Here is a 13,188-nt window from a genome sequence, read left to right on the forward strand (position 1 = left end):
AACTCTTCATTTTTTTTTCACCTGCATGTCCTATAAATTGGTATGATAGATTTGGTAGCTTAGAATTAAATCTTTTCACTTGGATAAATGAAGTTGCATTTTTAGTTGAAAATATTGTCGAGGTGTTTGTAATGGTGTGATCATTTCTAGATTTCCTAGTTTGAAAACCGCAGAAAATTGTGCACTTGAAATTATTGTGTCATCTGCTATTATGAGTAATATTTCATTCTTTTTTGCAGCACTTAAAACTCTTCAAACTTGAATGTCTGCAAACGTGTGTATTACATAATTAAGGAATTTTGGGCCATGTATCTGCACCATGATAAAGTCTTCCTCCTTCTCCTGACCCCATCCCTGCTTCAGGTTCACCTGGTGCCTTAATATTCCTCCCCTCCCCCGCCCCCCCCCCCCAATTTTTACTTGAACTTAAATATTCCAGAGCATAAATGGTCTCTCCCACTTCCTCTATAAATTCTTCTGCACATGTCCTAGCTCTCCCTACGCCCTGTTTGCCTGTACTTACTGACTTTATTGGTTTCAGTTAAGCAAAACCTCAACCTTAAGGTTTTCACTCATGTTGCCCGTTCTTACACAATTTGTGCCCTTAATTATCATCTTGCATCCTTGCTTACCATTTGCTCTCATTGAATTTTACTGTTTTCACTTCCCAGGTCCTGACAGTCTGGATTTCCCTCCCTAAGACCCCTGTCTTCATCTCCCTTTCTCCTTTGAGATGCTCTTTAAACTAAGTTTTTAATATCTATTCCAACATCTCTTTATTTGAGTCAGAGGTTTGTTTGATGACAATTCTGCACCACATCTTTGGATGGGTTTTGCTACGTTAAAGGAGATGCACAAATGCATTTGCTGTTTTATTGCTGAGATTACGGAGCTCTTTTGAGAGATGACAGTTCGTCTCTTTTTCGCTTCAAGGACATGGGCGGACAGATGAAGAGCGAAGCGACGATCGGCATCGCCATCGGGAGGAGCGCCTCATTGCCCGAGAACAGGAGAAATTATTGAGGTGAGAGATCCTGAGCCACCAAAGTATTCTGACTGTTGTGTCTTACCACCTCAGGATTGGCCATGTTGGCTCAACATATGTGCAATTCAGAACACAAACAGAAAATGCAGGAAATACTCAGCAGGTCAGAGAGCATCTTTGGAGAGATAAACAAAATTAATTTTATGGTCAATAACTTTTCATAAGACTGATGAAGAGTCATTGACCTGAAACAGTAGCTCTGCTTTTGTCTCTACATATGTTACCTAATCAGATGAGTGTTTCAAGTATTTTCTGTTTTTATTTCAGATTTTAGCATCTGCAGATTTTTTTGGAATTTGAATCTGTGCAACTGAGTCAGACTTGACAATTGGTAAAATCAAAAATATAGCCCATCACTACAACATGTCTAGTAGGTTTCTTGTTGTTAGTGATGGCAGTTATATATTAAAACAGTTATATATAAGACAGGCACACATCATTGTAATATCCATTTGGACCTTGTTGCCAATAGCCCTGTTCCATTAAGTTCCTTATGCTCTGAAAACAATTGTTTCTGTGGCATCAAACATGAGATCAAGTTTAATCACTACTGAATTGGCATTATTCTGGTAAAACCTGTTTCAGTATAAATAACATGAAGAAATCAGGATCAAACTCCCGAGTCAGAAGGGGGTTGGAGGAGCGGGGAGCTCCCTACAATTGTGGTGGGTGGGACTGGTGGCGTAGCAAGGGTTCACTGATCCGGAGCTAGCTGATGTTGGGAAGTCTGACTCAAGAAGCTGTGCTTGGCAGTTATGGATGATGTTGCTGATGAAGGTGTGGTGTCTAGTGATGGATGAGAGAATGGGATGTTGACTGATTGTGTGAAAGTGAGTCTTCTGAGGTTGTGGAGAATGGGTGGGTGCAGTCAGTACAAAGCTGGATGCAAGCCTATAAACAAATAGAGTTTTTGAGCCCTGTTCAACATTCCAGGCTGGTACCAACTCAGAGAGGCCCTTTGAAATAGCCTAGCTCCCAAACAAGGATGGCTCTAGAAATCAAAGTTACGTGAGTTACAAGAGCCCAATGTCTGATGTATATTAGATTAGTATGATCCACTGAAACCCAGTGCAGGAAAAGGCTCTGGACACACAAATGGATTCAATTTCCCTGTGCCCATTTGAGTTTCTGAATTGGTTTAGTTCAACCCATGCATTGTATTCTGGGAAACAGATTTTTATACACATCTTGCTGGTCAATTATTTTTTGCTTAACTTGCCCTTTCTGCGATCTTACCTTCCACGGAACTGCTTTTCATGTTTCATTTCAGTGACTGAAATGCTTCAGCGTGTCCTCGAACTATGGAAGATACTGCAAGTGCAAGTTCGGAGCATTGGTTATATTTCCACACTGAGTAGAGTCATAACTTATCTGTTTAGAACAGGACTCCCCAACTTTTTCAGTGCCATGGACCCCTGCCATTAACTGAATGGTCCACGGACCCCAGGTTGGGTACTCCTGGCTTAACCAACTTAAAAAGGAGAAAGTAACTTGTAGAGGAAAATATCATCTGTGCGAGAGGTTGCGTAATGTCTCGCAGAGATTGTGATGAGGATAAGAGTGACCTCAGTTTAAACCATTTATAAAACAAACTCTTTCCATAAAAAGACCAACAATCAGGCCCATTCACTCCATACAAAAATGTGGGAAATGACAAGTGGCCAAATTAATTACATCTCACTAACTTCAACCTCTATAGTGTGTTATTACATTCAGTCAATCCAAGACAAACAATTTTTAAAAGCAGTACCCATGAGGAATGATTTTTTTTACCAATGTTCCCTGAAGGTGATGTATTAGATTTATCTTTTGTTTTAATATACACCACTGCCCACGAGCCTGCTCCCTCAAGGCCTCCAGGTACCGCTGCAAGACACAACATCGTCTGCTGCTCCACCAACCCGAGTCAACAAGGCAGGGTCAAACTAAACAGAGTGACATGGGTACAGCTGTGTTGCGTAAGCTGGCATGAATCCAAGATGAAAGAGCTGATGGTTGAGCACAAAGCAATCCTTTATTAGTTTATTTGTCTTAATGTTGTTAAATAATCCTGATTCCCAACAGTTGGTTTTTCTCTTTTGTTATATGGTTACTGATTGGGACTCACCCAAAAAATATCATTATATATCAACTGTAGCCTATACCTTCCCCTTAAGGTCATTTTGTTTCTTTATGAAAATATTAACAGTGTGTTCCAAAATTTACATAAATATTATCTATAGATAAGAGACCAGGCTTGTTTTTAAGTGTGGTGAAAATGTGGTGAATGGCAACAGAGAATCTCTCTATAATCATCTGTAATCCCTGCGTACATGGAGGTATCAATAATTATCACATGCTGCTGAATTTGAAAGGATTGAGATTTTTTTACTGTTCCTTTTATAACTCCCAAATAACCTTACAGGTAATGTGTGATTTTAGCATTCTAGACACTTCTGTATTGTCGGAGATGGGATAACAAGTTGTCACGAATAGCAACGTGACAATAGTTAGGCGTTGTACCTTATTGGTGCTGGCGAGATGAATAAGTGTCAGGGCTTTGGAATAACACCACAGTGATCTTTTGCCCTAGAGAGGGCTAATGAGGCCTTGGTTGAATGCCCCATCAATATTCCCACAGCATTGCACTGATATGAACCCAAACCCACTGACTCGAAGGACACTAGCACAGGGGTGTGCTGGGGGAGATTTGTGGGTCAGTGTGCTATATGACCACTGCTGGCTTAGCACAACATAACAAAGGTGAAGTCCACTCTCTTGGCTCTTGGTAATACAGGATAGATTTAAAGTTGTCAGCTCCAACCAACTGCTGATACACAAGGGTTGGATGGTGCAGTCCTTCCAGATTATAGAAGAATAGTAATGTAGCATATGAAGACTTCTGAAGTTCTTTGGAAAGAATAGTAGAGGCAAAGAAGCACTTCTTTATTTTGAGTATTTTTTCTGTACACTTGAAAGTTCTCCCTCCTAAAATGTAGAACACTGCTTTATGTCACCAGGAAAAGCTTACTTTGAGCAAATGTTGATTAGAGGCTAGTCCTCAGCTAATGTTAGTGTCACATCACAACTTGGCTCATCAGAAGCAGAGATCTGTTGCAGCAGGAAAGTAAACTGTCTTCTTCACCTGCTAATTCATATGTGCATCTATATGTATATGCCCATGTATCCCTGCCTGCTTTTCAAATCATGTATATGCCTGTATCTGTGTGTACCTGTGTATGCAAGCGCATGTAGCTGCACTGGTGCTTTTCAGCGTGAGTCTGTGACTGCCTATCTGTCTACCAGTATCTGCCTACATCCTCTTGTGTCTTCTAACCTCTGAACTGATTTGACAACCTGCAGGCTGACTTTCAAGGGCTCTTTCCAACTCATGTTCTCAGTATCATCTTTTTATTTGCACCGTGTTCTCTTTTTGCACATTAGTTGTTTGTCGGTCTTTGTTTATGTATAGTTTTCCAAAATTCTTCCTGTAAAGCCTGCAGGAAAATGAACCTCAAGGTAGTATATGGTGACAGAAACATACTTTGGTAATTGAATTTGACTTTGACTTGGCTTTAAACTTTACTTAGCATTTGTACAAGCATGTGTGTTTGTATGTGTTTGTGACTGTATGCATGTGCATCTGCATAGTGGTGCTTGTGTGCGTGCGTGCGTGCGTGCTTGTGTTGGGAGGGAGACTATCTGTGCTTTAGTATGTGTGTGTGAAGTATAAGTAATGGGACAACCACTCGTTTTTGTGTTCCTTTGAGTCTGCATTGAAGACGAGCAAGCACAGGCTGGACTTCCAATAGATAACTGCATTGTTCAGAAATAACTTTTTCTGCCAGTTGAACTCTTGTAACAAGAATGATCCTAGTAATGAAAGAGTTAAACAATGAGGGGGTGTTTGGCTCTGGACCCGTTCTCACTAGAGTTTAGAAGAATGAGGGAGTGATCCCATTGGAACCCATCAAATATTGATAGGTTTAAACAGAGTGGACATGGAGAAGATGTTTGCTAGAGTGGGGCAGTCTAGGACCAGAGGGTGGCAAATCTGTGGAAATTATTGTCACAGATGGCTGTGGAGGCCAAGTCATATTTAAAGAAGAGGTTGAGAGGTTCTTGATTAGTAAGGACATCAAAGATTACGGGGAGAAGGCAGGATAATGGGGTTGAGAGGGATAATAAATCAGCCATGATAGAATTGTGGAGCAGACTTGATGGGCTGAATAGCCTAAATCTATGTCATATGGTTTTATGGTCTAAGTCTGTTTTACCTTCCCTATACACACTTCTTGAATCTGGCACTTCAAATAACAACAACTCAAGCCACTTTGGTTTAGGGGATAAGGCAACTGGTCATGATCACATTTTGTGGAAGATTATATTGTTTCAAACTTGACCTTAATACTGATGAAAACTAACCAATGGTGTTAGAGTGAAAGAAAGCAGCTTGCTTGGCCCCACATAAGTGACAGAAAAGCTTTTAGCCTGCACTTATCAAAGTAGAAGAATGGGGGAGAATTTGTCTTTGGAGAGAAAACAATGTTTTCTTAAAAATATCTTTTTTTATGGCCCTTCTTTTATTTGTCAGGGATGAAAGGTTTTTGAAACAACCGACTGGAGACTAGTGGCATTGGCTGATTTCCTCAGAAGTTGTTTGCCTTTTGTTAGCAATGCTATGTGTGTGTGCACAGGGAGGGAGAGACCATGCACTGCTTTACACTAAGGTGCAGTGCTGTTAGACTGTTGAGTGATTTATGCTTTCCTGTCTTTCTGCTTGCACAGATAAGTCAAAGATGAAAGCTTAAGATGTTCGTATTATAAAGTGCTTTCAAACTTCACTTTCCCAGCTCTCTCACAATAGCTATGTGCATGTACGTAAAAGATAACACTGTAAGGTTTTGCAAAATACAAATTTGACCATTTGTGCTTCAACTTCAGGAAGTTTGTGAGTTACTGCTTAGGTCAGAGCCTTGCAGAAATCTGTCCCTCCACATCCTTTCACTCTCCCACTCTTCCGTGAATTTAACATCCACTACCAGTAAATATTCATCCATGGCCCTTGTCTGGCAATAGACTGATGTCCTGCAGTTTCACCTTCAGCATTGTTTGGTTCGATTTTAAATAAACCAATCCACACAGGTTAATGTGTCATTGTTAAGCAAATTGCTTCACCCGTCAAATCAACTGTCATCAGTTTTTTTCCTCAACACCTAAAAAGCTGTAAAGCACATACACCCGTATTTCTGCTCTGTGATGGCAAAAGGCAAAAGCTCACATACACATGCCAGGCTATTGATTTCTGGATTTAGTCCCTTAGGTTCTTGGTCATTTTCTATCTGAACAGTTATTTTCCAAAAAAAAAAATCAGCTTTTTGAAATCCATCATGAACAACCAAATTCGACCTCAGGAACAGAACAATGTGGATCACTTCTTGCACTATAATGGATATATTTCTGGCATGCTTTTTATGGCACTAACATCTAGTTCTGCAAGTTTTTTTCCACTTCACTCTTGCATATGTTTTAAATTGTGTGTGTTGTGAACATACATGCAAACAAGCAAGTTTTACGTTCTGCCAGTACTTTTCTGTACTTGTGCACATGACAATAATCTTTACTTGACTTTCCTTTCAGACCACTGGAAAATAGCCTTCCTGAAATAGCAACTTAATTACGTCTCTTTCTTTCATTGTATTTAAATGAATGGTTATGAAATATATTCAGATTCCTCAAATTTATCCAGTAGAAAAAAAGATTTGCGCTGCTGATTTCCAAAATTAAATTTGCTCCCAGATCAGCCAGAATCTCAGTGGAAGGTGTTCCATGCTGGAGGATTGAAATATTCAGTTTCTCTCCTGTATTGAAAAGCTAGAGGCTAGAAGCAGCTCCTTGCCCACCCATACCCCACCCCAATGTGGCAGTATAATGTTACCCCATTGACACACCTTACGATTTTTTCCCCAAATGAAAAAAGGAAAATAAGGAAAATACATTAGATTATTGGTGCATTTGGATTTTTATTTCTTCAGGGATTTAAAAATGTATTTCACACAAAGTTTTCCCAGGACATCTTCAAGGTCTGATGTCTCAAAAAGATGGCATCCTTCATCAAGGACCCCCATCACCCAGGGCATGCCCCCTTCTCATTGCTACCATCAGGAAGGAGGTACAGAAATCTGAAGGCACACACACAACAATTCAGGAATAGCTTCTTACTCTCAGTCGTCCAATTTCTGAATGGACCTTGAATCCATGAACACTACCTCACTAATTTTTGTTTGCACTACTTATTTAATTTAACTATATAATATATATGTTTATACTGCAATTTACAGGTTTTTTCCTCTATTATGTATTGTGTACTGCTGCCGCAAAACCTGATTCTGATTATAAATTATTTATATGGGTGCATTCAGAAATTAGTGTTGTAATGGTTTTCATTTAACACTCTCTATTGTTGTTTCAAAATAAATTTTAAACGCACGTACACTTCATGGCCACTTTATTAGATTCCTACTGTACCTTTTAAAATGGCTATTGAGTGTACGTTTGTGGTTTTCTGTTGCTGTGGGTGATTTGATGTGTTGTGCATTCAGAGATGCTGTTCTGCACACCTCGGTAACGTGGCTTTTTTTGAGTTACTGTTGCCTTTCTGTCAATTTCAACCAGTTTGGTCGTTCTCCTTTGACCTCTCTCATTAACAAGTCATTTTCACCCACAGAATTGCCACTCACTGGATTTTTTTTTGTTTTTTGCACCATCCTCTGTAAACTCTAGAGGCTGTTGTGTGTGAAAATCCCAGGAGATCGGCAGTTTCTGAGATACTCAAACCACCCCTTTTGGCACCAACAATCATTCTACACTCAAAGTCACTCACGAGGGGTGCTTGATAAGTTCGTGGCCTAATGTAGAAGGAGTCAATTTTAGAAAACCTAGCACATTTATTTTTCAACATAGTCCCCTCCTACATTTACACACTTAGTCCGGTGGTCGTGGAGCATATGGATCTTGGATCTCCAGAAAGTGCCCACCGAAGGGGAGATTGATCAGTTAGTGGCCTAAGGTAGAAAGAGATGAGTTATACAGCTCTCGTTACATGCACATGCAGTTCAACTCTCTGAGTGATAATTCAGAAAGTTTGAAGTTAGTAACTCATCTCCTTCTACCTTGGGCCACGAACTTATCAATCACCCCTGCTGTGGGCACTTTCTGGAGGTCCAAGATCCGTATGCCCCACGACCACTGGACTAAGTGTGTAAATTTAGGGGGGGGGACTGTGTTGAAAAATAAATGTGCTAGGTTTTCTAAAATTGACTCCTTCTACCTTAGGCCACAAACTTATCAATCACCTCTCGTATGCCACATTTCTTCCCCATTCTGATGTTTGGTCTGACAACAATTGAACCTTTTGACCATGTCTGCATGCTCCTATGCATTGAGTTGCTGCCATATGACTGATTGATTAGATAGTTACATTAATAAGCAGGTACCGAATAAAGTGGCTACTGAGTGTAGATTTTCTTTGTGCAATGTATGATTTAGATTATAAGGTGAGATTCTGTTTTAGTTTTGATTGAATCTAATTTTTGCTCTTTCCATGTCCACCTACAGAGAGAGTAAAGAGTTGGCAGATTTTGCCCGGTTACATCCTGTGGGCTGCAGCAGCGGTGGTCTGAATTCAAATCTGATGGTGATGGGAGGCCCAGCTCTGGCTGGATCTGGGCGCTGGCCTACCGATCCTACCTCACACCTAGCATCTCATCCCTGGCTTCCACGCACAGGTAGTCCCTCCATGTGGCTGACAGGACATCCCTATGGTCAGTACTCCTCCATATATGGAATTGTCTTTATTAACTTAGTAGGTTTTGGAGATTTAAATCACAGAATCAAACCATGAAACCTATTAGCCTGTGCTGGTGTGCACATTTCACACTGGTTCTACTTCCCATCTGGCATTTCTTACTCAAGTTATCTCTTAAACAGATGTAAATTTTAGTAAAGTCTCCAGGAGTTAGAAGGCAATGAATTAAATAAGCTTCTCCAGAAATTATATATACCAGCAACTCTTACATTTACAGTCCCTGGGTTTGATATATTGCAGCATTGTTGGCATCGTTTAGAGGAGCTTTATGTCAGGAAAAGACCTGGGCTGATGAAAATCCTGTCATAGAACAGTTGAATGTCCTTGTTAGTACCAAGACAGCCAGAATGGGTTGCAATTTTGGTCTAGTCTGGATTAAACCTTTTTCAGCATCATAGCGCTGCGTCTTCTGGAGATGTTGAAGTAAACCTCAAGGCTTTACTAGTCACCATTTCACTGACAGATTTTGGCTCATTGGGCTGGAACATGCTACAGTCCAGTACCCTTGTCATCTGGTTAGTCTTTAAGTTTATATCCAGACTGCATATTGTGTGTGATTTATATTTTTCATTGCAAGTATCATCCAAACTGAGTGGCTCTCAGTACTTGGAGTATCCTAAAAGAATGGATTGGGGGGCGGGGGAACCTCTCTCTTGCTTTATCTGTCCTAGGACTAGTGACATTGAGGGTCACCTCAGTTCTGTATACACAGTAATGACTTAGCCCAGATCCCCAAGTATGTTTCAATCCACTTTAGGTTAAAGGCCAAATGACTCATGGTTCAGAAGAGATCTGTCCTTTAATTCTGGTGGATCTGATGACCGATGACAATAGATGTGTGCAATTCAGTAATTGTCATAAGGCAGAGTCACCAGCTGACATTTGTCATGTTTAAATCATCTAGTTTTGGCTGACATTGAATCTGAAATGAGTTCATAATGAATAATTCTTTGTATATGTTACTTAATCTGGTGAATTTTATACTTGATACATGTTATCTATATGTTATTTAATTTTGTAAGTATAAAGGGTCAGAGCATTTTGTGGACTGCCTTCACATCCAGTTTTTTTTTCTCTTTTGCTTTGGGCAGGACTGGGTCATCCATCATTACACCAGGGAGTGCCACCAGGATTTCCCCCCAGCATACCCAGCTCTATGCCATCCACGTACCAATTTGCAAGAGACCCACAGTCAGGGCAGCTGGTTGTAATTCCGACAGAACATTTACCGCACTTTGGTACGTTGACAAGGAAGGTGTTCTAGAGAAAGGGTCAGATTTGCATTTGTCCACATGTACTGAATTGGAAGGGAGAAGTTCCTCTTTAAAAACAGGGCTGAGAACTGATATTGGAGATAGCAGCCAACACAGTGTGTTTAAATGTATGCCTAAGGTGGGAGATACAACATTGAACATTAGCAGGGTGGGTGTGGTACCAGCAAATGGATTTTGATGTTTGAAACAGATTTATTTGATTTTATTTTTATTTTGAGAAACAGCGTGGAATAGTCTCTTCTGGCCCTTTGATCCGCACTGCCCAGCAGCCTCCGATTTAACCCTAATGTCATAATGGGGCAATTTACAATAAGCTTCCTACAGCCATGAGGTATCTATGATGCTTAGGTCAGTGCTGTTGTAAGGTGCTACCTCACCATGACTGGGTAGGGGTGGACATTAGCACCTTCAGCTGTGTGAGCCCTCTGCACTGGGTATGCAATGGAAGTGGTGGTTGTTTCACTCGCACACTGGTGGCTACCAATGCCTGAGAGGTTCTCCTGGTTCTGCTGCCCGCCAAGTAAGGCCTATATCCACCCACAGTTGCAAATTAAAGACTAGCTCACTTGTTGAAGGACAGTAACTGGGGTATACGTATGTGGGACAGAGGTGACATACCTGGAAACCAATACACCCTTCCGTAAAGGATTTAGTTAATTATTGTGCATCTGATTTTGAGCAAACAGTAGCTGACATCTTCGGGATATCAGTTCAATTCAGAAGAGTAGGCAACTTGCTGGAATGGGACCATTTCACTATATGCCAACTGGAGTACGGGATGGGGGTGTGGCGGGGAAGGATTTTATGTGTGTATATTGGGAGCGGAAAACAAACAGATATAAAGCCTTTTGGTCTTTAGTAGTTTTGCTCTTCTCTGCTTCAGTTTTGCCACTGCAACCACTGTACTGTGCTCAGCCTGTTATCTCATTGTCCTGATGGTGATCACCTTGTATGTTTTCTAGCTGAATTAATGGAAAGAGCCCCTCCTCTGTGGCCTTCGATGTACCCTCCAACCGGGAGCTCCCTGCAGCACGCCCACCAGCTCCAGTTACTGTCTCACCAGCAGCTCCTCCGCCAGCACGAGCTGTACGTGCTTCAGCAGCAGGCAGCCCACGCCATGGAACTCCAGCGCAGCGCACAGCTTGTCGTAAGTCCGCTCAGTAACCGCTCCCGTCTTTCACCAGCCTGCCAGTCGGATTAAGTGGGCTGGCAGATCCTTTAATGCCAAGTGTGGTAAATATCTGGGCACTACAGCCCCCGTCCATGATATTGTGTCAGGACTTATACATACAACCAAATATCTGCTTGCTGATGGCAAACATTGATGCTGTGAGGGAATAGTGAGTAGTGTCACCTGTCTCACAGCTCCAGTGACCCAGTTTCAGTACTGACCGCTTCTCCTGCCTGGATGCTCTACCTGAGACACAGGTGATCCAGTTTTCTCCCACATCTGAAATGCATGCAGATTGGTTGGATTATTGACCACCAGAGTTGCCCCGTAAATGGTAGATTGGAATATAGGGAGGATAAATGGGATTATTTAGAAATACACCAAACTGATGGGCTGATGGTTGACACGGACTTGGTGGCTCTGTTTCCATGCTGTGACTCCATGACCGCGAGTAACTAGTCCGGGGCTAAGTTGGGATGGATAAATTGGGACCGTGGCATCAGAGAGGTGGAGAAGCAAGGGATAAACTGAGTGAATTGAACAAGGAAGCAGCAGATACACGAAGCACCCCAAATGTTGAAAGGACTAGATCGGGTGGATGTGGAGAGGATGGTTCCTATGGCGGGGTTATCCAGAACTAGAGGGCACACTTTAGAACAGAGGTAAGGAGGAATTTTTTTAGCCCAGAGAGTAGCAAATCTGTGGAATGCTGTGCCACAGACTGTGGTGGAGGCCAAGTCCTTGTGTGTATTTCAGGTGGAAGTTGATCATTTCCTGATCAGTCAGGGCATCAAAGGATATGGCAAGAAGGGGTTGAGTGGGATCTGGGATCAACCATGATGGAATGGCAGAGCAGACTCAATGGGCTGAATGGCCTAATTCTGCTCCTATGTCTTATGGTCTTAAGTAATTTTCCTAGTGGTTTCCATCTGCCACTTGCATTGTCCAAGGAAGATCTGCATTTTCACAGTAGCAGATGTAGCTCTTGTAACTTAAAATACTGTAAAATTATGATTCCTAATCCTTTGTCCATTTGCCAGGTCTAATCCAAAAGGGTTAATATATTTTTGAAGCACTTGTATAATCCTTATTTTTTTTTTTGTCTTTGTTTATCATCAAAATAATGCACTCACTACATACCGGATTTTCAATTTTACCACAGGAAAGACTGAAAGCAAATGAGCACAGAAGTGAGGTGGAAGAGAAAGTGTGCAAGAGGACTGCTGAGGGAAACAAACCTGGCATCGTGACCTCCTCGTCAGGACTATTACAGAAGAGGCACCCATCGCACTCCCCAGTGCCGTCCACCTCCTATCACAAGACAGATACCCCACCCCCCTCATCGCACAACTCATCCCCTAGGTTAAAACTGAAGCCTGATGTAAGAGCTGACATGGGGGAGGCCTTGCCCCCACAAGCTTATCCTTCACCACCTCCAGCCTCCCATCCTGTCAGCCCTCCCCATGGGTCACCAACTCCAACTCCAGCTCTGTCCCAGAAGGTGGAGGTATCCGAAGAGTCGGAGAAGAAAGGCTTGGAGAAAGAAGGTTCAGCTCCTTTCCAAGCCTTATTCCCTGGTAAGGAAAGCCTGTTGATTTTTATCATCATGTGAAACAATTGTACTATCACATGGAAATGTGGAAAATCTTACCCAGGCCGTGCAATTTACAGATATCGATGATTACATCAAATGCATCTTATATTGTGCAGTCTCTGCAGATTCCTTATCTTCTGGCCAGGGAAACTTTGACCTGTATAATGTCCTTCCATTAGTGTTGAGGCTTCTTCCTTTCTATAAATGGAGTTCATGTGTCAGAAGTCAAGTCTTTATCAGAGTTCACATTGTGGTCTT

The 13,188-nt window shown here is 41.7% G+C and overlaps 1 protein-coding gene across 9 annotated transcripts in view; it reads left to right on the forward strand.

Annotated features, from left to right (window-relative positions):
• The window catches only part of tnrc18 (trinucleotide repeat containing 18), a 227,082-nt gene that overhangs the window by 147,672 nt on the left and 66,222 nt on the right, over nt 1-13,188 (forward strand). For all 9 annotated transcript variants that reach the window (XM_063058917.1, XM_063058919.1, XM_063058918.1 and 6 more), the window contains 5 exons: nt 934-1,024; nt 8,642-8,847; nt 9,983-10,129; nt 11,128-11,312; nt 12,499-12,913. In XM_063058917.1, coding sequence (XP_062914987.1) covers nt 934-1,024; nt 8,642-8,847; nt 9,983-10,129; nt 11,128-11,312; nt 12,499-12,913 — 1,044 coding nt within the window. The remainder of the gene's footprint in view (nt 1-933; nt 1,025-8,641; nt 8,848-9,982; nt 10,130-11,127; nt 11,313-12,498; nt 12,914-13,188) is intronic.

Source organism: Mobula hypostoma, chromosome 9 (assembly GCF_963921235.1).
Source record: "Mobula hypostoma chromosome 9, sMobHyp1.1, whole genome shotgun sequence".
Classification (NCBI taxonomy): domain Eukaryota; kingdom Metazoa; phylum Chordata; class Chondrichthyes; order Myliobatiformes; family Myliobatidae; genus Mobula; species Mobula hypostoma.